Source organism: Mesoplodon densirostris, chromosome 12 (genome assembly GCF_025265405.1).
Source record: "Mesoplodon densirostris isolate mMesDen1 chromosome 12, mMesDen1 primary haplotype, whole genome shotgun sequence".
Classification (NCBI taxonomy): domain Eukaryota; kingdom Metazoa; phylum Chordata; class Mammalia; order Artiodactyla; family Ziphiidae; genus Mesoplodon; species Mesoplodon densirostris.
The window spans coordinates 90,485,655-90,511,162 of record NC_082672.1 but is presented as its reverse complement, the minus strand read 5'-3'; the positions used below and the strand labels follow the sequence as shown (position 1 = coordinate 90,511,162).

Genomic DNA, 25,508 nt, shown 5'->3' with positions numbered 1-25,508 from the left:
TGTCCGGAGCCTGTGCTCTGCAACGGGGGAGGCCACAACAGTGAGAGGCCCGCATACCGCAAAAAAAAAAAAAAAAAAAAAAAAAAGAATAGTACATTTTTTTTTCTTTCTCCAATTAAGCTCCACTGCCTAGTCCCAGGAAGAAAAGGAGTCATGGTAAAGCAGCCACAGTTAATAGATGAAGAAAGGAAGAGCAAAACAATGAGACTGACAACAAAAATACATTTGGGAGGATGGACAAAACCAGAAATTCATTATTTAAAAACACTAATAAAATAGCTAAAGCTTTGTAAAGATTGATGAGAGAGATAACTAGCAAATAACAGGAATGAAGAAACTGCCTTTAACTACAAATGAATATGCAATACCCAAAACAAGAAAATACTATGAACAATTTTTTCCCAGTGAATTAGAAAAGTTAGATAAAACAAACCATATTCTAGATGAATATGTTAGCAAAACTGACTCAAAGGGGAAAAAAAAGCACAGAATCCCTGCTGTAGTCTAAATGTTTATGTCCCCTCAAACTCATATATTGAAATCCTAACCCCAAAGGTGATGGTATTAGTGGGTGGGGACTTTGGGGGATGCTTAAGCCATGGGAGTGGAGCCCTCATGAGTAACGTTAGTGCCCTATAAAAGAAAGATCTCTAGCTCCTTGCACCATGTGAGGACACGGAAAGAAAGTGCCAGCTATGAATCAGGAAGAGGCCTTTCACCAGAATAGCACCATGCTGGCACCTTGATCTTGGGCTTTTCAGTCCCCAAGACTGTGAGAAATAAATTTCTGTTGTTTATAAGCTACCCAGTCTGTGGCATTTTGTTACAGCAACTCAAATGGACTAAGACAACTCCAAATAGACTTTAAAATATTAAAGACGATCAAGAATATAAAAATCTGCCCATGGGATCAGGGGGAAACTGATGAAACAGTTTTACAAATGAGATCTACCAAAAAGTGAAGGAACAGATCCCTGCCATGTAGGAATTTTACCATAAAATAGAAAAAGAGGAAGAATTGTCCACCCCAAAACACACATTACATGACCAGTATTATTCCAATATCAAAACTAGGTTAGAATGATTTAAAGAATGAAAATAACAACACTAATCTCATAAACACTGATAAAAACCTCCTTAATAAAATATTAGCAAAGAAGATTCAGTGATTAGAAAACAAAATAAAAATTATGACCCAACTGGGTAACTGGTTTTATCCCAAGAATATGAGTTAAGTTTAGAAAAACCTACTGTTTTTTAGATCTATATTTTATCTATTATCACATTAGCTGAACAAAAGAGAAAAATAAAATCATCTCAGTAGATAGAGAAAAACTTTTTTTGAATTTATGATTTAAAAAACAGAGCATATTTGTTAGGAAAATTAGAAGGAAGTTTCCGCAACTTAATAAAAATTTTAACACAATAAAAAATCATACTTAATATAGAAAATAGAATAAGAAAAACATTTGATAAAATTAACACCATTAAAAATTAAAAACACAGGTTCACAGATATAGACAACAAACTAGTGGTTACCAGTGGGGAGAAGGAAGTGGGGAGGGGCAAGAGAGAGGTAGAGGATTAAAAGGTACAAACTATTAGGTATAAAATAAGTTACAAGGATATATTGTACAACACAGGGAATATAGCCAATATTATATAATAACTATGAATGGAGTATAACCTTTAAAAGTTGTGAATCACTATATTGTATACCTGTAACATATAATATTGTACAGCAACTATACTTCAATTAAAGAAAATTAAAAACAAATGCCATGCACATATATTTGGAGAAAACTGTAATTCAAAAAGATATACACACCCCAGTGTTCACTGCAGCACAACTTACAATAGCCAAGACATGGAAACAACCTGTGTCCATCAACAGATGAATGGATAAAGAAGATGTGATACACACACACACACACACACACACACACACACACACAATGGAATACTACTCAGCCATAAAAAAGAATGAAATGCCATTTGCAGCAACATGGATGCAACTAGAGATTATCATACTAAGTGAAGTAAGTCATAAAAAGGAAGACAAATACCATACGCTATCACTGATATGTGGAATCTAAAATATGACACAAATGAACTTATCTATGAAACAGAAGCAGACTCACAGACATAGAGAACAGACTTGTGCTTGCCAAGGGGGAGGGGGTTGGGGGAGGGTTGGATTGGGAGTTTGGGATTAGCAGATGTAAACTATTACATATAGAATAGATAAACAACAAGGTCCTACTGTACAGCACAGGGAACTATATTCAATATCCTGTGATAAACCACAATGGAAAAGAATATGAAAAAGAATGTACATATATATATACACACACACACATATATATAACTGAATCACTTTGTTGTACAGCAGAAATTAGCACAACATTGTAAATCAACTATAATTCAATAAATTTAAAAAAACAACAAAACAAAAGTGCTGTGCAAACTAGGAATAAAAAGGCACTTCCTTAACCTGGTAAAATCTGTAAAACTATAGCAAATATCTTATTTAATGGTGAAACATTAGTTTTAAATAATTTAATAATTATTTTAAAGGAAGAAATAAAACAATCATTCACAGCTAGTATTCATTATCTAACTCAAACGTGAGAAAACTCAAGAGAAAAACAGACCAATTATTAGAATTACAAATTGAGGTCAGAATAAGACAAATATATATAAATAGGTTGCATTCCTACACACAAAAATATACATATGCATAACGTTTTAAAGCATATCACATATAATAGCAACAAAATGTAAGGTACTAGAAGTAAATCTAATGAAAATGTGCATATCTTTATGAAGGAAATTATAAACATTTATTGAAAGACATTAAAGAAGTTCTATGTAAGTGGAGATATATCCCCTTCAAGGATAAGTATGAATACGATAAGGTTGTTAATCTCCTCCAAATAAGCTATAAAGCTTCAGTTATAATCCCAACAGTATTGTTCATGGACTGTGACAACTTTGTCTTAAAATTTATGTAGAAGAGCAAAGAACCAAGAACAGACATGACAATTCTGAAGAACTTCAAGGTGGGTGAGGACCCTCATTCTGGCAGCTATGAAGGTCTTCCTAAAGCTTGAAGAATGAAGCAACATGGTACAGGGAAGGGACAAAGAAACCTATGAACAGCTGGGAAACTCAGGCATTGACATCTTCATAGACAAAAACCTGACACGTGACAGAAGTGGCTTTGGAAATCAGAAAGGAAAGGACAGAATAGTCCAGTGTTTTTCACATTTTGTTTTATCAATTACCCACAGTGAGAAATGCATTTAACACTGCAACTCAAACCATAGTCATGTGTATGTAGGTAAATGTATACATAAAATGAAAACAGAAGATTCAAGGAAAATAGTTACAATTACTATGTGCAGTGCATTCTGGTATTTTTCTATTCAGCCCTGTTTTATTTAAAACACACACACACACAATTTTTGCAACCCATACAGTTGATTCCATAAGCACTACAGAGTTGTAACCGTCAATTTGAAAAACTGCACCATGCAACAAGGTTCTTGATAGAGAGTTCTGTGCAGTGGGCATGCTAGTATCGCCCCCCAGGGGTTGCAGAGGGAGTTGATTTGTAGCGTTTGCCCATAACTGTGGTATAAAAATTCCTGCTGTGGCCCGTATGAGCTAGCAATGTGTTTAACAACCAGCTAACGCGATGCCTGAGAATCAACAATGAACTTTCACGAGCTGGTACGAGGTCGCTGCAGCACGCTGCTGATTCGAGGATGACTGGTGACCCATATGAAAGGGAGAAATAATCAGACCTGTACACCACACCACATAGGAACGTTAATGTCAGGTGAACGAAATACCTGACACATGAAAAACAAAGATGTGAATGTGAAATGTGAAAAGCAAAAGTTAGAAAAGTGCAAAACAAAAAACAGTAGTATGTCTTTTTAACTCCTGGGTAGGAAAGGATTCTTAAATGATGTGAAAATCACAAGCCACAAAGGGAAAGCTTGATACATCTGATTACATTTAAAATAGACATTCCTGAGCATTAAAATTCATCACTTAAAAAGTGAAAAAACAAGCCACAGCCCAGGATACAACATTTGCAACTCATATACATTCAGAATTTTATAGGAATTCTTATAAATCAATAAGAAAAAAACCCTATAGAAAAATACACAAAGACACGTGCAATTAACTTACAGCAGAGACGATCTAAATGGCAGAAGAAAAAGGAAGAGAGGGAAAGAGGAATGGGGGGAAGAAGAGAGAAAAAGAAAAGCTCAATCCCACTTGGGTTAGATGTATCAGCTGGGTTCAGACTGGAAAGCTACATTCACACCCAGTCTTTCAATTCAGAGGAAACTTAATTCAGAGACTTTGGAAACCCAAAAGGCGAGGCAACCAAGAGACATAACTGCAGGAACCCCTAGACTGGAAAGGAAAGAGAAGACATGGTGTTTTCAGAATCCAGGGCCTGGGGCTGCCCAGCAAGCCCTGAGTGGAGAAGGGGCCATCCAGCTGAGTCAGAGCCATGGCAGGGGCTGGCCAAGTTGAGCTGGGACCATGGAGACCCCATTGGAGGCAGAGTGGATGGGGAAAAAGACCTTGGCTTCTCCCATTTAACCTTCCACCAGTGCTTCACATTAGCTGAATTAGCTGAAATGGAAGCCAGCAGGCAAGGGACCCTGGGAACTGTCCTTTTAGAGATGGGTTCCCTCCAGGATAGGAGAAAGGAAAGATCTGAGAGAAAACATGTAAATGCCCAACACATCAGGGGCTGCACTGAGACCACTCCGTATCCATTAGATCTGGAATATTTCTAAAGTCAAACAATAAAAAGCATTTTAAGGATGTGAATGTATCAGAAATCTAATACTCTGGTAGTGAACGAGGAAACTGACACAACCAATTTTGAAAATAGAGGGTTTTTTCCCTAGTAAAATGGAAGATGCATACATCTGTGACCTAAAAATTCTACTCCTAGGTATAAATTCCAGAGAAAATTCTCACATATATGCACAAGGAGACATGTACAAGAATATTAACCATTTGGAGATGGTTCCAAAAGTGGAAATAATTTCAATGTCCATCAATAGGAGAATTAATTTTTTAATGTTATATATTCATATAATAATGGAATACTATACCACAGTTAAAATGAAGGAACTCGTGCTACATGTATTAACATGGATTTATCCCTCAAACCATGCCATTAAAACAAAGCAAGGACCAGAAGACCATATACAGTATCATTCATATAAAGTTTAAAAACATAAAAGACAATTCTGTGTTTTGCACGGGGATATTGCTTAGGACCACATACAGAGGATAAAGTATAAGAAACATGCAAGAGAAAGATAAACACAAAATGCAGGATAATGGTAACCCTGGGAGTGATCTCGAGGAAAATGGCATCATGGAAGGGCCCCTAGGAGTCTTCATCAATATGTAAGTGCTTTGCTTCTCAGGTTAGATGGGCAATACCTGCCTGTTCCTGACGTTTTCTTTCCACCTTTTTATATGTCTGAAATGTTTGATTTTTATTAAAAAGATATGGAAGGACTGGCATCAAATTACGTTATTACTCACCTATATATATCAATCCTCATATTGGTCAAAACTCTGAAATGTGTTTATAAGAATTCATAACACAAAGCTGGTGTGAGAAATAGAAATGGTTCATAAATGGCCTGTTAATTACTCCCTATGTTTTTGGACTTACAAAGAACTTGTGATCTTCCCTCCAAAAAGCTCAGCTCCTTCGTTCCATCAAATATATAAAAACCCAGAACAGGGCTTCCCTGGTGGCGCAGTGGTTGAGAGTCCGCCTGCCGATGCAGGGGACGCGGGTTTGTGCCCCGGTCCGGAAAGATCCCGCATGCCGGCGGAGCGGCTGGGCCCGTGAGCCATGGCCACTGAGCCTGCATGTCTGGAGCCTGTGCTCCGCAACGGGAGAGGCCACAACAGTGAGAGGCCCGCGTACCACAAAAACAGAAAACAAAACCCAGAACACTTGGAGATAGTATTAGTGGCTAATATGTATTAAGTACGTCCTCTGCTTCAGGCACCTATCATCCCTACTGTATGTATGAGAAAAACAGGGCACCAAGAGAGGACGTCGATTCCCCAAAGCCACCTGCTGATCGGGGACACAGCCTTTCCCACACTCCCTCTTCTGCCCCACCCAGGTCAACCCTTGTGTTTCTGTCTTACCTCGGAGTAATTTTTAAACCAGGGTAGATGAAATAAGGGTGCTTCTGGCAATCTCTAGACCTGACCGTAACGTGGAGCTTTCTAACGTCACGGAATAGAAAACAAAATTCAGAGGGCTCTCTGGGGAGAAGCGAGCCCTCCCTATTGGCACCCCTGGTTCTGAGGCCATGTGACAGCTCCCACCAGCATGTGACCTGGGCAAGTTAATCAAACCAAGTGCATTCCAGTCCCGGTTCTACCACTTTCTGACCCGTCACTTAGCTTCTTGGAGCCTCATCCAGAAAACAGAGTATTTAATACCTTCCTCGTTGAGTTGGTCTGAGGGTGCACAGTGAAAGCACGTCAGAAGTTCTTGCACCCTGCCTGCCCCGTGACCTGCGATGGTTACCCACGGGGCAGAGCCAACAATGCCCATCCCTTCCCAACTCCACATTCAGTCACCTCACGCTGACATTGGCCATAGTGAGACAGGCTGGGACCTGGGACCCTTTGCTGCAGTGCTTGCACCTGGGCAAACATCTCCCCAAGCAACAAAATACAAAGAAACTCTAAGGGACTAAAAACAACTGTGTGCATGTGCGATTGGGGCACATTATGGACAACAAGATGCAAAAAGACCAAAAAAAAAAATCAACTGCCACTTCTGAAGAGCCAGGAGCAAAAGCAGGACACTGCGCATGCCCCCTGCACACAGCACCACCAAAGAAGTGGGTAAAGCATCGAAGCCACTCCTCCGGCCAGACCCCTGGACACAGCCCTACCCTCGCCCCATAGAAGGAAGCAGCTCAGCCCCTGCCTCGGGGCTCAAGCCAGTGAAACTGTGGCTTCTTCTCGCTCCCGCCTGCTGCAGCAGGAACCGCAGTAAAGCTTTGCCTGAATTTCTTGTCTGGCCTCTTATCAATTTCTATTGATTAAGGAGGCTAAGAGTCCTGGTCGGTAACAGCAGCAAAAGGACTTAAACCACAAAAATGGACAAATTCTACAAATCAGGGCTTTATTTATTTATTTTTCTAAGAGCTGGTTGTTAAACGTTTTACCAGCAACCCCTGCAGCACTGTTGAAATTGGTTTGTCAACTATATAAATATTAGCTATTATTGTTTAAGATTTCATGACCAAGAGGACAAAATGGAGAATGTTTAGGGGTGAAAACAGCTCCCACAAGAATATGGTCCTCCATCTCACAGAACACCTGTGCAGCACACACAGGTAAGGCCTTCCTCTGTGCCCAAGCTGGGATGGTGGGGTACCAGGGAAACAGCAGTTTTTCCACAGCTGGTCCAGCACAAAGGGGCCGAGCTCCACGGCTTCATCACTGAGTGAGCAGGTGGTATCTTCACGTGTTACTCTCTAATCTGACCAGCATTGTGCTTTTCCTGAAACCCCAGTAAGTACCGGGAACCCTGTATTTGGTTGCCTTTGCCACTTCCTAACTGGGTGAGGGAGAATGCCCCTTGTTCTAATGGTTTACTGCACAGGACTCCCATCTCACTGAAGGTTTAGAACAATTAATTCAAGATTTTAAAATATGAAAGTATATATATTAAAATACACCAGACAGTATATGAAAGGCAATGAGGAAAATCTAGATGTATAATGATTTCTGTGATCTTTCTTCTCTAAACTGTGCAAGAATGTGGCTATTCTGAGACTTGCCTTGTGACACTTCTTATATTAGTAAAATATTAACTTGCTCAGAAAGTGAGAAATCCTCAGCATATCAAACACCTGAATGTATTTTACTAAGAATTTCAGCAGCTTCTCCCTTAGACGTGTTTACAAGCCAGAGTTATTTGTATCGAACACAAATAACTGCGTTTCTCAGCATGTTCGAAATGAGAGGAAATAGAATTGTAATGAAGTCAACACAGGCCACCTCAGCAAACACTACAATAAAAACACTTCCCTCACTGTTCTGATCACCACGGGTTGAGATGATGGCTAATCCTGAGTCAGAACATAAGCTCTTCAAGTTCGAGGAAGAGAGTTGCCAGCATCATTTTCAGATTTGCCTCCAAGTGTCCAGTTGCTAAGAGACATAAGGACAAAATGTACTGCAACATGGAAAGGGCTGCTCCTTCCAAAGAGCCAAGCTTACACAAAGCCTGTGTGGTTTGTATTTGCCTCCACGGCTACAGTGATGATTTGCATTGTTTAACGTGTTTGCCATTGTACCAGAATTAAAGATGTCTCATCATGGCCCTATTTGTCATTAGCTGCCTGCCTCCCAGACCTGTCCCTTCCAGAATGTTCTCCCCACGCTATCACCAGAGTTCTCTTCCTAGAATGTTAGTCATTCATTTATCAACTTCACAGCTGCCTTCTGCACTGTTATTTGGTTTACACTCTTAATTTAAATTGATTTATACCCAAGCTTATTCTTGCCCTTAGCACTCCATATGATTTGCTGTCACACAATGGAAGAAAATATTCGTGAAACATATCTGAAAAGGGACTTGTATCTAGATGTATAAAGAATGCTTCCAATTTAATAACAATAAGAAAAACAATCCAATTAAAAACGGGCAAAGGCTTCCCTGGTGGTGCAGTGGTTGCGAGTCTGACTGCCGATGCAGGGGACATGGGTTCGAGCCCTGGTCTGGGAAGATCCCACATGCCGTGGAGCAACTAGGCCCGTGAGCCACAACTACTGAGCCTGTGCATCTGGAGCCTGTGCTCCGCAACAAGAGAGGCCACGATAGTGAGAGGCCCGCGCACCGCGATGAAGAGTGGCCCCCGCTTGCCCCAACTGGAGAAAGCCTTCACACAGAAACGAAGACTCAACACAGCCAAAAATAAATAAATAAACAAACCAATGAACCAACATTTAAAAAAAAAAGGGCAAACGATTAAAACCGTACAAAAGACAATATATCAGTGGCCAATAAGCACATGATAACAAGTTCATCATCAACAGACATCAGACAAATGCAAATTAAAATCACAGTAAGATACCACTACACACTAACTGTTAAAAGATTAATAATTCCAGGTTGCTGATGATGTGGAAGGATTGAAATTCTGATACAGTGCTTGCTGGGAGGAATGTAAAATGGTACAACCAATTTGGAAAAAAGAAAAACCTGGCATTTTCTTAGGTTTGAAACTCTACATTCAAAAGCATGATTATCTAACTAGTATATGTCTCAGCATTAGATCTAGCAATATACAGAGAATAAAATAGGGTTTAAAAAACAGTTAAATGTACAGTTACCACATGACTCAGCAATTTCACTTGTAGGTACCCATCCAAGAGAAATGAAAAAGTACGTCCACAGAAAGACTTGGGCGTGAATGTTCTGGGGACAATAGAAGCTTCTCTCGGGGTGACACCCTTCCTAAGAGCTGAGCACTTGCTGGAGGGCTGGGGGCAGTGGCCTGAGGTCCCCTCGGCTTCCTCTCTGGGTGTGGAACCAATGCCTCATTACCAGGGCCCCGAGCTCAGTGTGCTGCCCCCCCAAGATGGAGCCTCCATTCCATGAGTGGGGACTGGGCAGCAGAAGAGAACTTTAACCAGGAAAGAAAACATGTTTTTTGTATTTCAGATAGGTGATTCTGGCATTCTGGCAGACAGAGAGAACAGACTTGGGATTGCCAAGGGGAGGGAGGGTGTGGGAGGGATGGACTGGGAGTTTGGGATTAGCAGACGCAAACTAGTATATATAGATGGATAAACAACAAGGTCCCACTGTAGAGCACAGGGAACTATATTCAATATCCTGGGATAAACCATAATGGGTATGAAAAAGAATGTATATATAACTCAATCATTCTGCTGTACAGCAGAAATTAACACAACATTGTAAATCAACTACACTTCAATTAAAAACACACACAAAAAAAACCCCAAAAGGGCTTCCCTGGTGGCGCAGTGGTTGAGAGTCCGCCTGCCGATGCAGGGGACACGGGTTCGAGCCCCGGTCCGGGAAGATCCCACATGCCACGGAGCGGCTGGGCCTGTGAGCCATGGCTGCTGGGCCTGCGTGTCCGGAGCCTGTGCTCTGCAACGGGAGAGGCCGCAACAGTGAGAGGCCCGCGTACCAAAAAAAAAGAAAAAGAAAAAAGAAAAGAAACCCCAAAAAACCAAAGCAGAAAGACACCAAGAGACTGGGGCTGGCTGAGGTTTCACTTTTCCTTTTTAGCCAATTAGCCGCCATTCTAAATATCGTAGACCAAACAGAGACTGGGTCATCTGCCCAAAGGTGGGAGTCTGCAGCTATCAACAGAAACAGCCCCAAACTAGTTTAGGACAAGTTTATGTGGCAGAGAAGGTAGCCCACAGAGGAAGCTGTAGCCAAGCCTTCACCAGCATAATGGAGTTAAGTATTCTGGAGTGGAAAGCGTCTCTCGCTCCTCCATCACATTAAGGTGAAAACTGAGGGCCCATAGCGAGCTCTAGACAAAATACAATTATCTTACCTTGGACAAGTTTCTCTGTTCTCTTCAGACTGTGGTAGGCAGAATGGTCCCCCAAAGACGTTGACACCCTAATGCCTGAAGACTTTGAATATGCTATATTAAATGGCAAAAGGGACTCTGCAGCTGTAACGCTACAGGTTTTAAGATCAGGAGATTATCCAAGTAGTCCTGGGCGGGCCCTGTCTAATTGCATGAGCCCCTAAAAGCAGTGAACTTTCTCCAGCAGGGGGAAGAAAGACTGCAGCAGAAGGGAAATGCAGAGAGATCTAAAGCACGAGACGCGCTGGATCTACCAGTGCTGGGGGGAACCACGTAGATAGCATGAGAAGGGACATGGGCAGCTATACAAGCAGACTGGCCCCCAGCTGACTGCTAGCAAGGAAATGGGGAACTCCAACCTCAAGGAACTGAATTCTACGAACAACCTGAAGCAGCCTGGAAGCTAAACATTCTCCAGCACCTCCCGAGAAGAGTCCAGCCCAGCTGACAACCCCATTTCAGCCTTACGAGGTCTTCAGCAGAGGACCCAGCTGTGCCCCATTGGGCCCAGACCTCTGAGCCATGGAATAAATGGGTGTTGTTTTAAGCCTCGAAGTTCACAGTAATTTGTCCTTGCAGAAATAGAAAACTGATACAAAACTGACACATAAACACATTTTTAAAAAGGAAGTAAGCAAGCAGAATTCTCAAGAAGTGACTGAGTATAATTCCAATTTTCTTATTGCAAATACAGGATGTAGGAGCCTTGGAGCTCTTTGCTCAAGAATGATAGTTACAATCCATACTCCCTTCTGCACTCCTCAGTATACGGCTGTATTAAATGGGAGACTGAGGCTCTATTTAGGGGAGTTTCTAAGGCCCTCTAGCAACACTGGAATGGAGAATGGATTTCAGTGAGGTCAAGAGTGCAATAGGAAAACAAAACAAAACAAAACAAAACCTGCAATAGGAAGACCAGTTGTCAGGCTGTTGTACTGAGGTGATTGAGGGACCACAGGGCAAGGTTGGTATGGAGGAATCAGATTGGAGAGGGAGACACTGATCCCGAATAGTTCTAGAAGGGCTGGCTAGGAGGAAGGTAGCACCAGTAAATCAGAGAATTCAAGAGGAGGAACAGACCTGGGAGAGACTGAACCCATGGGTTTGCTTAAATCCACTTCAGCTGCCTTCACTGATCAAGGTGGTTTTGCATGTCCTCCAAGGGCATGTAGCCTAAACAATAAGGTATCTATCTATCTGCCCGAGTTATTTTCCAGGAACTTGGAGTCAGCTGTGTCTAGTTGGAGCTCAGCTGGTTAACACTGGATAGGACCACTGACCCTCCAAATGGGCACACATGAGTGGCCGCGCAGGGACCTTCTGACGCCAGAGGGTCGAAAACTCCACCCTCAACTCGGGCTAAGCGCCTCCACTCTTGAACGTGCAGAAGCCTGTAGCCTCGTTACGCCTGCGCAGAACCACCACCACCCCGCCTTTTCCCGGTCACCTTTCCCCGGTCACCCTTCCCCACGCTCCCCACGCCTCAGAGGGCCCTGCTTCTTCGTTCATTATCCCATAATTCCCCTGAGCCCCTTGCGGATCTGAGACTTGTTTTCCCGTCTTCTCACCTAGCTGCCTTTTAAATAAACCCTCTCTTTGCTGCAATCCTTGGCGTCTCAGAGTTTCGGCTTGCTGAGCGTCAGCCAAACATTAACCCGGTTTGGTTCCAAGATGGTCACGGCAAAAGCTTAGTTGGGGATCTGTTGAATTTGAGGGGCTTGTGGAACATCCAGGTGGTAACTGGATATTGAAAACTGAAGCTCAGCTGATTCTCAAAGATGCCAATTTGGGAATTATTAACATACACGTTCAGAAGATGCTCATGGGTTTTCTTTTGCTTTAAAATACAGTAAGAAACCTGAGGAAGAGATACAAACAGGGAGTAATCTGGAGGTAATTAGAAATGGGTTTGGAGGAAAGAGGAAAAAGGAGGGTAGAAAAGATGAGAGAACTGGCTAAGGCAGAGTTAGCTGATATATTACTAATAAACTACAAGAAAAGGTGTGCCCGGAAAGTTCATGATCTTAGGGGAGAAAAAAAGAGGTGGTGGGAGGGCAGAGGTAGAAAATGTTCCTGTTAGCCACAGGGAGCACGGCCACCTCCGGCCTCGGTGAATGACGATGCATGGAAGAGGGAGCCGCAGGGAAAGAAGACGGTGTTGATCCAGCCACTTGCACCTGGGGAGCTTCCTGGGCTGGGGATCTGTAATTTGAGGAATGTTAATATTGTGTTCCTCCTGAGCACACCATTCATTCAGTGAAGACTTAGCTATTTACAAAATCGTTTCAGGGAGTTGGAGACTCCCCACACCCCCGATTTCTGTAAAAGCAATACTGCTGTCCTGAATACGAATGAAAAATCTAAGTTAGCTTATGCATAGCCACCTATGCATCCAACACAGTTTCCTCATGAAAATCTCACGATGGCTTTTTTTTTTTTACTTTATTGGAGTCTAATTGCTTTACAGTGGTGTGTTAGTTTCTGCTTTATAACAAGTGAATCAGTTATACATAAACATATGTTCCCATATCTCTTCCCTCTTGCGTCTCCCTCCCACCCTCCCTATCCCACCTCTCTGGGTGGTCACAAATCATTGGAGCTGATCTCCCTGTGCTATGCAGCTGCTTCCCACTAGCTATCTATTTTACATTTGGTAGTATATACAATGGCTTTTCTTGATACCCTTTGCAGAATCCCAATCTGTGAAAGCTTCTGAAGGCTGCACACAGCAGCAGGGAGAGAGAATAAGATGCCCACACAGCAAAGCTTAGGAGGGCTCCCTGCTGAACCGCCAGCTGTGGGGCAAGCAGCCAGCCAGGGAAGGTACCATTTAGGATGGAGTGTTCCTCATTTTCCCAGCTGGTCTAGATGGGCTCAAAAAGAATTTAAATTTAACCCATTCCAAAGTACCAAATGATTATTTTAGACCATGAGACCAGATGCTATACTTTATCTTTCCTGATGCCTCTAGTTTTGGCTAAGAATCAAAATAGCTGTCAAGGTTGTCTTAAACTTTCTAAACACATATAATCCAAAGCTGTGTGTGTGAAGTGTCTCCAGAATCTTTTATTGCTGCTTTTAAAATTCCCCGTAGACACTAACCTATACTGTTGCACTCAAATACATTTCTACCACAAAGATTAAAAAGTACTTCAGGGCTTCCCTGGTGGCGCAGTGGTTTAGAGTCCACCTGCCGATGCAGGGGACGCGGATTCATGCCCCGGTCCGGGAAGATCCCACATGCCGCGGAGCGGCTGGGCCTGTGAGCCGTGGCCGCTGAGCCTGCACGTCCGGAGCCTGTGCTCCGCAATGGAAGAGGCCACAACAGTGAGAGGCCTGAGTACCGCAAAAAAAAAAAAAAGTACTTAAGAATATTTTTTATTCTACTCTGTATCAAGGCCATAGACACACAAAATGTTTGGATCACTTAATAAGTTATAACATTCCATGTTTTCATAGTAAGAACAAGGACATAAATGATCATTTCCTGAGTTTACAGTGCAATGTAAAATTTAATCTGTATTGCTAATCAGACATTTTACAGCATAGAAATGTGATCAAAATGATCATTTGCTTTATCATGTCATAAAACACAAGAGCTTACTGTAGAACAGTGATACAGTTTAAATGGTAAGGAACTTTGTGATTCATAACAAAGAATCCTGTATATACTTGTTGCCACGATTGACCTTCCAGGACAAATATCAGTAGTAAAATAAGTTATGGTACAAAATAAAGTCAATAAGGTATCTATAGTGAAGAAACATTTGATTTCATTTAAGAAACTAAAACCTGGATTCTAGTTAACCTATATACAAAAATGTTCTTTTAAAAAACCCTAAGTAATCACAAATTTAGCTAAAACAGCTGAATGACGGCTCTTCATTATGCTGTAAAACTATGGATCTCATCTTTGGAAAAGTTCAAATCATGCAGCAACCTGAAAAACAAATAAAAAGCACATGTTTCTTAGGGAAGATGTTTAAAAATAAAGAAGATCAGAGTTTACCATCATAATCATAGTATTTTTTCATTTTCCCCATTTAGCATGTTTTCTAAAAAACTCCACAATTATCACTTCTAAAAAACTAACAATAATTCCTTAATACCATCTAATAACTAGTAAGTGTTCACATTTTCAATTGTCTCATAAATGCCATAATTTTTTAAAGTTTGTTTGAATCAAGATCCAATTAAAGTCTACTTACTGTGATTGGTTTATATGTCTTTTGGGTATTTTTTGATCTATAACATCCCCTCCATCTCTCTCCCCACCCCCTCTCTCTCTGTCCTGCAATTTATTTGTTGACAAAATCAGATTTTTAAGTGTTGAGTCTCCCACGGTTCTCATTTTGCTGCATCCCTGTGGTTTACTTTAATAATATGTTCCTTTTTCCTTTTATCTCCCAAAATTTAATAATTGGATTGAGAGGCTTAATCAGATACAGGTTCAATTCTTTTTGACAAGACTACTTCATAGTGCTCTTTCATCAGGAGGCACATAATACTGGGTTGCCTCTCTTTTTGCATGCTAACCACCACTGGTGATCCACGTACAGATCTACTGGTTTCATTAGGGACCGAAGTTGGTGATATTCTACTCCTATCATTCTTTATTCGTTGATCAGCTGAGAAATTCTATAAAGAATAATTTCTGCTCATCTATTATGTGGTTATCCAGTAGTATAACTCATACAGAAAAGGCAGAATAAATGCTGGTTTTCTTCCTCTTTATTCACTAGTTTTTGAAGTAAGGACTTGATCCCCTAGCATTCTATCGTAATTTTCCCCCACTGAACAGGAGAAGCAGAAATACTGCTTAAGTATAATTCAACTTGGAGAATGCTGTAAATGGAGACTGAAATCTTAAAAGTAGCTCTGTTTAAAATAGTGCTGAAGGGGACTTCCCTGGCGGTCCAGTGGTTAGGACTCCACGTTTCCACTGCAGGAAGCATGGGTTCGACCCCTGGTTGGGGAACTAAGATCCCGCAAGCCATGTGGCATGGCCAAAAAAACAAAAGGAGGTGAAAAAAATAAAATAAAATGCTGCTGAAAATAATAAACATTTACTTCGTACTCACTCTTTGTAGTCACTGTGCTAAGCATTTCACATGCATAAATATTATCATTTATTCCCTTGGATAGGTGAGTGCATTAAAGCTTAGAAGAAGGTTTTGGCCCTAGGACACTTAGCTGATGATTGTAGGACGACTCTAAGTGGTGGAGCTGGGACTCCAACCCAAAGTGGCAGCTTCCAGAGCTGACACACACATTCAGACAAACGGACAGGTCGGCACAGGAGTTACAAGGGCCAATGTGGTGCGGCAGGCAAGCCTCTCGCTATCTGAACCCAACCTACCTTTCTGGCCATACCGCCTGTCTTTTTCATAATTAAAATTAAAAATAAAATAGCAAGAGAGAAAATTACCTAGCAAATGTTAGGTTCAGTCATATACCAAACAAGGAAATGCGGGGCATTTAAGGCAGTCATATTTTAAAATCATCTAGAAACCCAGTAGTGGCTATATCTAACCCAATATTTTAAAGTGTCATGTTAGAGTTAAATCAGATCAAGGTGATTTTTAAATAAGACGATCACTACCACTGGTTGTTCTTTGTGCGGAGTTCAACTCTCGGTCTTGGCTTATTTATGTTCTAGTCTCTGGTTTTTGTCTTGCTGTTTGGCTTTCTCTCACTGTGTTATTAATGCTCACCCAGTTGCAGAGAATGATGGAAGATCAAAAGCTACAATGAGATGAACACCGCTTATTATGATACATTTTTTTAAAATTATTATATATTATGAAGCTTTGGTGGAAGAGGAGGTTGAATCTAGTGTCCCCAAAACTATCTGGCACCAATCTTGTGAAAGCGTCCACACTACCAGCCACTACCAGAAGCCGTCAAGAGCTGGCTGTGTCTGACTTTTGTGTTCACGTCTAACTCTGTGCATAATCTGGGCCTCCGACGCTTCACCTGCACACAGATTAAACACTTTGTTATTATTTTCTTATGCGGTGACATACTACTGAAGTGCAGGTTCATATGAATAGGAAGAAATGAGAGCCACGTCAGCTGCTGTTTATAGGAGGTCATCATTTCACGGTGCTGGGATTCTCTCTCCTACCACGTTGCTACTCACTTCATTCCTTGTTCTGTAAATGGCATTGGTCCACAAATGCAGATGAGGACTTTGGATGTGTCTAAACTTCTTTTCAAAAATTCAGAAAGCAGAGCTGGTGAAATGTATCCCCGTTTGCCGTTCCATTCAGAAGTAGGTGCTGAGAGAACAAATTCAAGGTCAAATCTGGAGAAAAGAAACATTTTTTTAAAGTCTATTACATTAAATGTATTATGAACATGTTTCCAGTTCACTAACGCATCTTTTTCTCCCCTGCAGAACAAATGAATATATGAAGGCTGACACGCTTGCTAGCAAAGCACTAGAACAGAATGTAAACAAACATTTTGCAGAAACATACAGGTATATCCACATTTACTAAAGATAAACTTTTGCTACAGATAAGAGAATAATTTGACATTTTTCTATTGAACTCATTAGAAAGAGAGCTCCAAAGGATCTCAGAGAACTCCACATTTTTATTAATAATTTGCTTGTATAAAGCACAATAAAGAGCAGCAACCAGTGACATGTGCATTTTCATCTGACTCAAACCCCTCCAATGAGTCCTTGACCCCGATAACCAACGGCCTATCCGACTTCTTACTGTTACTCTCTTCATGGCTTCAACCTTGACTTACAGTATCCCTGTGCCACACCCGATGTCACTGCTGTGAATGGCACCACAGTCCGTTTGGTTGCACAAACCCGAAACCCAGGGCTGATCTGCCTCACCCTCCACGTCCAAATTCTCCCCAATCCTGGCTCCCAGCTCTGTGCTCTGCTTCTCTCAGCCTTCACTGCCACACCCTGCCTGTTCTCTTTCTCCTTCTGTAATGTTTCTACCACACCCCACTGTTCAGTTTCTTAGCTCAAGCATCATTTCCAGGGAAGCACTGCAGCCCCACCAGTCTGGAGTCCTTCCGTAACTGCATGTGTTGTAGAAATGTTTCCCTTTTCCTCTTCTTTATAGCCTTTCTATCACGCTGTAAATATGTGGCCACCAAGGTGATTATTCTAGTAACGTCTACCTTCCCCATTAGACCAGAAACTCCCGTGAGCGCAGGGACCATGTTTGCTTGGGTCATCACTGCACCCCTAGTGGCCATCCCACAGGAGGCACTCAAACACTATGGAGTGAAACACTTCAAAGAAAAGAAAGGGTACAGAATTACAATCAGAAAGAAGCACCTCAAACCAAGCCTCACAAGGGAACAAGAGACCATTTCTTCCCACAGCTCTGTAATCTGTTAAGTGAACTGCTGATGAACAGCCATAGCAAATTCAAAATTCTAAGCTCTACCTGCTTCCTTTGCTCCATTTCTGCAAACACAATTAGTTCTTATCATTTTCAGTAGCATCAGATCGAATGTGTTTCTACATTTTCCACTTGAGTAATATGTTAATCTCAATCTTAAGAAAACGCTGAAGCGAATAATTTCTCTTGTGAGGTGGCCCTGGGAGCCAAACATCAGAACAGAAGCAAGACATGGCTGGAGCTGTGGTCCCCGCCTGGCTGGGCTGCAGCTGGGTGAACGCTCCCAAGTGCGGACGGGCCAGCACAAGCATACAGAGCAGCTCAGGGCGCCCGCCGGGGCTACAGAACCCGACCCAGCTCTCAGCAGCCCCAGCCTCCAGGGCTTATAGGTCCATCTGTGGAACAAGGTGGGAAACTACATGCTCTGTTACCATTCTAATATTCTGATTTTATATTTAAAAACCCAACAGAGACGTGATTTATTTCTTGCCTTCAAGGTTCCCATTTCACTTTAGCAGCAATAGGAATCCACCCTATACAAAACAGTACCCCAAATACTCTCTTTCACTAGCATGTTTTCCTTCCCAGCACTTATCATTAAGATAGCGTTACGTAATTCTGGAATGTGATGTTTGTTTGCTGCTCCGTGAAGCCAGAGTCCTGGCCTGTCTTGTTCATACTATATCCAGGCTTGGCTTGAGGCAAGTGTGCAAAAAATACTTGATGAATGAAAAAAGGAATTTATTTAACAAGAAGTCATATTGGTTAAAAATAAACACTATACTCAGAAGAACAAAGCCATATGCTGGCATCTATGAAATTACATATAAAAATGTACGTGAATTTGTAAGGGCATTTTTCTGGGAAGAAGGTCTATAACCTTTCATCAGATTATCAAAGGGGACCCAAAAGCAGCTGTGGAACCACTATCTTAAGACATTTCTAATTATACATAGACAACTCAATAAAATATAGCAACTGCTTTGTTAAATTACAAATAAAAGATAGTCTTCTCTGCCTCTATTTCCAATCAGCCTGTCACTGGAATAAAACTGCTAAGATATATAAATCAATACTGGCGTCCTTTGTCATCTGAATAAAAATCTTAATTTTCCTTTAGTGAGATGCTTTAAAAAGAAAAAAAGAAAAAAAAAGCCTAATCAGTGGCATGCTTTCTGCAGGCATCTACTAAAGGGTGAAAAATAACTGTGATCCTTACATAAATGGTATAAATTCCTCATGTATTTTGTATTTATTCACATATTGGTCCCCTGGGTATACCTTTGGGTCTCTCAGTGGAAAATGTGACCAGGTGGCACGGATGCGATTTTCAGGGGATTGTAAGGAGGCTGACATCCTGTTTCTCTTCTCCTTCACAGCCCTGGAAAAGAGCCTTCACTGGAGCGGGAGCAATCCCAAGGTAAGACTCAAGAATACATGAATGAAGGACTTCTTACACCATATCAGGACACAGATGGTTACTGTGGATGGTTGCTTCTGAATTTTTCTCAAGGGCAACTTACTGTCTGAAGCATTTATAGCCTTGAGGCATGAGGGGATGCACTGGTAAACGTCCTGAAACTCCTTTCTGCCCTATGATTTCAGAAGTGCCAGAAAGGACTGGGACTCCTGAAAAGGTTACCTGAAAATAAATTTCGAGAATCCATAAAGTGCAAAGCAACATGAAAAAGGGAGAGAGAGAGAGAGAGAGAGAGAGAGAGAGAGAGAGAGAGACCTGCTTCTGATGAATGCCTATGAGGTCTAAATGTCAGTGGAAGTAAACAACCTTGTCCAAAAAAAATTACTTTAAAGTAGGCTGATAAATGACCTGAGATTAAAAAAATCTTGAAATATAAACGTATGCATCCAGTCTAAACCATACGCAGAGCCTGAAGTCATTCAACAGCGTACTCCCTCCTCCTCCAGGCAATCAGCTTCCCAGACCCACTCCTTCCTATTTCTTACACATACATATTCCTGCCTTCCCATTTTTACTGCCACAACTCCAGGTCCGGCCCTTCTATCTCTTGTCTAAGATGCTGCTCTAATAAGCTTACCCTCATCTATCTGGCATATCCTTGTTATACTAGTTCTCCTAAAAACCCATATCCAATCTCACAACTTCTTTGCTAAAGCTTCAGTGGCTTGTCACTGCCCACAAAGTAGTATTTGGGGCCCCAGCTTTTCCTGGTTTCTCTAGCTAAAGAAAAATACTAGAATCTGCAGAAAAACTTGCTATTTGCTCATGGGAAAAACAGCTCACAAAATAAACAGCTAGGGGTTAAAATTATTTCTCAAAAAAATAATCTCAAAAACTGATTAAACACTTGTGCTCCTCCAAATGTTAGTGGTCGTCCATGAAAACAAAAGGCTAACCTGTCAAATAAGTTTGGGACTACTGGGTTAAGAGAAGTTAAGTAGATTTGTTTTGAATTTCTCAAAGCCTTGAATATGCTAAGTTCATATTAAACTTCAAGAAGATAACATAGTATACATTATTTCTCAAACTTATTTAATCACAGAGCCCTTTAGGGGGAACACATGAATATTTCAAGGAACACATTCCAAGAAACACACCCTGGGACTTCCCTGGTGGCGCAGTGGTTAAGAATCTGCCTGCCAATGCAGGGGACATGGGTTCAATCCCTGGTCCAGGAAGATCCCACATGCCACGGAGCAACTAAGCCCGTGCACCACAACTACTGGGCCTGCGCTCTACAGCCCGCGAGCCACAAGTGCTGAAGGCCATGTGCCCTAGGACCTGTGTGCCGCAACTAGTGAGCCTGTGTGCTGCAACTACCGAAGCCCACACGCCTACAGCCCATGCTCCACAACAAGAGAAGCCACTGCAATGAGAAGCCCCAGCACCACAATGAAGAATAGCCTCCACTCGCCGCAACTAGAGAAAGGTCACACGCAGCAACGAAGACCCAATGCAGCCAAAACATAAATAAATTTAAAAGAATACCAAAAAACATTGGGAACTGTATTCAATGCCTTGTAATAACCTATAATGGAAAATAATCTAAAAAATATATATCTGAATCAATTTGCTGTTCATCTGAAACTAACACAATATTGTAAATCAACTATACTTCAGTAAAAAAACCAAAAAAACACCACCCCTGGAGGAACATCTGGGAAGAAGAGAGAGTGGTACAGGGTCCAGATTAGGGGCCCACGTAACTGAGTTGCCTCACAGGCTGGGGCAAAAGAAAGGCGTTCAAGCACCTTGTTTAACTTACTTGTGCTTCTGGAATCACTGGATTTTGCTGTCTTAAATGGGACTTACACATTGCTGGTCCCCAAACGGACGCCAGAATATAGAAAAATTTTACCTTTCGAGAGGCTATTGTCAAAATGGATCAATAGGCCTTGGTACACTTTGACTTAGTGATTCTTCTGGTGAATCTTTATCCTGCATAGTTAGAGAGGTACCGAAAAATCTGTACTCACTTTGTCAAACAGTAGAGGGTTGGTTAAACAAACGATGGTATGAACTCAATGACCACATACAATGCAGCTATTAAAAATCACGGTGTAGTGCGCGTTTTCCCAACTAGCACTACTGGCAGTTTGGGCAGGACAATTCTTTGCTGTCCTGTGCCGTCTTGTGCACTGGAGGCTCTTAACAGTCTCTACCCACTAGGTGCCAGGGGAGCCCCTTCCATCAGTTGTTACGATCAAAAACGTTTCGAGACATAAATGTCCCCTAGGGTGTCAGGGTGTCGGGCGGGGAGAAACAGAATCACTCTAGGTCGAGAGCCACAGGTTGAAAGTATTCTATGCATAGAATACGCACAATTCACTAAAAATGTAGTTATAAAAAGTATAGTCAGTATGGCCACATTATTTAAAAATACAAAACAAAAATAATGTGTGCATTTAAGCATATAAGTGCGTGTGTGCGTGTATGTGTGTATGTGTCTGTGAGAGAGAGAGGTAGAGAAAGAGAGAGAAAGAGAATGGAAAGATACAAACCATAATGTTGTTCCTTGGATGGTAAGATTATGGGTGATCTTTTCCCTTATATATTTTTCTATACAAATACGTATTAACTTTATAAACGGGGAAAATCAGCAAATCATCAAATTCTACTATTTATTGAAAAGAATATGCTAATAACTTTACTAAAATAAGGTTATTATCTTCAAACATGACTGCTTTGAAAGAGAAGGAAAATACTTCTTATATTTATATATTACAAAATGCCATCCAGAAGTCAATCTCGCTGTCAAACTGTCCTGCACCTCAAAAAGAATTCTGCAAAAGCAGAGAACTCAGAGCGGGTGCATTCTACTGGGGGAGGGGGGAGTACCAGCATGTAAGACTGAGTCAACCAGGCCTCATAACACTGCTCAGTAGTCGAGACAGAGGTAAGTGAAATTTAATTTGGATTTCAGTTTACATAGTAATTAGCTATACCTGCTGCTGTACCTATTTACCTTCTACTGGAGTTAACAGTCAAGTGTAATAAAATATTTGGATAAAATTCAGGCAAGCTAACTTTTTTTTTCCATTGAAATTTTATGCTTAATGACATGAAAACTGATTTGAAACAGAAACATCCTGAAAGAGTACAAATGGTCTACCTATTTTCGGCAATTCTGTTAAGTTCAGCAACATGGGAAAATGAAGAGATCCATCCCTTGGACTGCATGAGAAGATAAGCCAACACAATATCCTGTTCCCTGTTATACGCCCATACAGGCACCTGGGAGACGCTCACAGGAAATTCATGAGTAAATGAATGTTACAAATATGCTAATTCTGGGTGAGGCACCCACATCCGCTACCTCATGGCCCCCACTCCCAAACAACCCTATGACGGAGATATTGATGTCACTGTTCTACAGAAGGAAAAACTGAAGCTCCGTCAGATCAAGTGACTTGCCCGAGGTCACAGGTTAGTAAGTTTCCATCATACAACAATGTTTCGAAGAATTTCCTTTGCTAACTATATTATTTGGATAAACTCTGAGGACAAGCACAGCATGCTTGCTGAAAATGAAAATATTAGATAATACACCAGTCTCAGTATACATTTTTCCTATCCCTCCTTGTTCCGCAAAGGATTGAATGGAAAGCTGTGTCCTAATCCTACAGAGAGTAAGGTATTTCATTTGTTTTAACTATAGAACTTATTGTTTTTATTAGTCACAATCCAATAATAATTTAACCAAGGAGATGTGTTCAAGTTTCACATTCTGCCATCAGAACCTTTATTACTAGAACGAGCAGTGACATAGGAGAGTCAAGACGTAGGAAAGGGTGGTTTAACAGATAAAAAAAATTAAGCCTTAAATGTTAACTAAATGACAGATGTGACAAATTAAAACTACCTTATATTAAATTTGAACTTTCACTTTCCTTCTATGTATGGGACTCAACAATTACACTCTGAATGAACAGTACTACCGACAGCCATCAGTAAACCTTTAAGGCTAGGTTTCTCCTTTATCTGCATAAAACCTGAGAATATGGAAGGTTCCTGACAAATGTTCCAAAGCCATGTACATACACAAGGCCTCTGTGTTTCCCATTGAGGGTCTGACCCCAAGGCCTTTGTGTTTTCCAGTGAGGGTCTGACCCCGAGTCTCCAGGGGGGCACAGATTATCCGATGATGGAAGTCAGTGCCAGTAGAGGGCCCCCAGCCCTCTACCTCCGGAAAGTGGAAGGAAAAGGAGGGAGCAGAGAGCGCACAGTAGCGGGAGCAGGCGGGTGAGAGCCGGGAGAGAGCGAGCGAGCAGAAGAGAGAGGATAAAGGCCGGCCAGAGGCAAACACTCACTTCTCCCAGCAAACTGGAGCGCCTCACTCACTTAGAGCCAGTCATCCAGAAGTGAAAAAAAGGGGCCTTTCCTCATCCTCAATCCTGCAGCCTATGCAATTCCACCAACCCAAATTACTTGGACCAAGCGAGACAAAACAAAACACACAGAGGACATTGTTAAAGGGCACTTCATGTTCAGAAGCTGTCAACACATGCCTTTCCACCAATTCTTTCTATTTTTAAATTTTTTTTAACTTTTTATTTTATATTGGAGTATAGTTGATTAACAACGTTGTATTAGTTTCAGGTGTAAAACAAAGTGATTCAGTTATACACATACACGTTACTTCTTATGTCGAGTTTAACATCAATGGATAGACTAAGAGTACAATGTCTGTTTGCTGAAATAATAGTAAATGAATTTTTCTTGTACAAGCAAACTACCTTGAAGAATACCATGTCCCAAAACTGCCAGAAATACTTTTTAAAAAAAACCTAGCTAAAAAAGTGTAGCTATGTCTGCTTAAAGTCTTTTAAATGCTTGCTTAGGAAGCAGGAGCTCAAACAGTCAATACAAGAACACATGTATACAGAGAGAGGTCCTTCATAACAGCAACCCAAATATCTGAGGCAGGCCTTCACAATTTCCAAGCATCTGTACTATCTTCTCTAGTCCTCACAACAGGCTTATGAAGTAAGTAGGAAAGATGTCATTATTCTATTTTGAAAATAAAGGGACAGGCCCACAGAGCTACGTAATTTTTGAATACAGTTTCAAGCTAGTAAAGGGTAGACTGAAAACCAGAATTTAGGTCTTTAGGCTTTTTGATAAATGCTGCTTCTGATTTTCGACTTTGAAAATCAGTGAAAAAGACACTTGAAAAACCCAGGAATTTCTATTTCTTTAAATGATGCTCTAAATTGCCGTGCAACTACTTTAGTACATATTCTTAGGTTTATGTTTTAAGTATGTAAGAAAACACTTCGATAATTAAATTCAGGTCGTCCTTCATTTGTGCAAATTATTTACTAAAAGAGAAAGAGGGGGAGGATGGGAGACAACAGGAAGGAAAAAACTAGAAGGAACCACGGCATCACCTTAGTGAGGATGTTCAGAAAATATTCAGAAGAACCTGGAGCCCCTGGGACAGCTGAATTAATGAGGTCTTTAACTTTTAAAATGTCTAGAACTTTATCTCCACCATACTGTCATAAACATAAATACTTACGTCAGATATTCTGTATGACTTAGGAAGTTCTGCAATTCTTAGAAACAGTTTTTAATGATTACAAAAATGCTTCAGAAATAGGACAGCTTGGCCAACTCATTCTTCTTCTGAAAATTTTGTCTTGAATTTCCAACTGCTTTCATATCTCCTTAGGGGAGATGGGGCATATGTGTGTTTAAATTATCTCACGTCCTTGGACTGTCCTAGGGCTCTTTTTTCAATGAAACAAACTGCCGCCTTGCTGTCCTTGCTGCCTCGTTTTACCACTGAATTCAGCCTGATTCAGACTCTTTTCTATTACCTAAACCAGCATGTCCCAAAGTGTGTACTGAGGACCACTAGTGATATTTAATACGTGTTAATGTAAACGAACAAAAATGAAGAGAATCTTGCTAAACAATGCAGAAGGAATCCCCTTCTTGGAAAGTCACAGTGGACACTGGCATAGCAAAGGC

At 41.2% G+C, this 25,508-nt stretch overlaps 1 protein-coding gene across 2 annotated transcripts in view; it reads right to left on the bottom strand.

Annotated features, from left to right (window-relative positions):
- Nucleotides 1-13,271: 13,271 nt before the first annotated feature.
- The window catches only part of LOC132500294 (cytochrome b5 reductase 4), an 87,143-nt gene continuing 74,906 nt past the window's right edge, over nt 13,272-25,508 (bottom strand). For both annotated transcript variants that reach the window (XM_060115257.1, XM_060115258.1), the window contains 2 exons: nt 16,816-16,980; nt 13,272-14,613 (listed from right to left, as the gene is read on the bottom strand). In XM_060115257.1, coding sequence (XP_059971240.1) covers nt 14,559-14,613; nt 16,816-16,980 — 220 coding nt within the window. In that variant the 3' untranslated portion in view covers nt 13,272-14,558. The remainder of the gene's footprint in view (nt 14,614-16,815; nt 16,981-25,508) is intronic.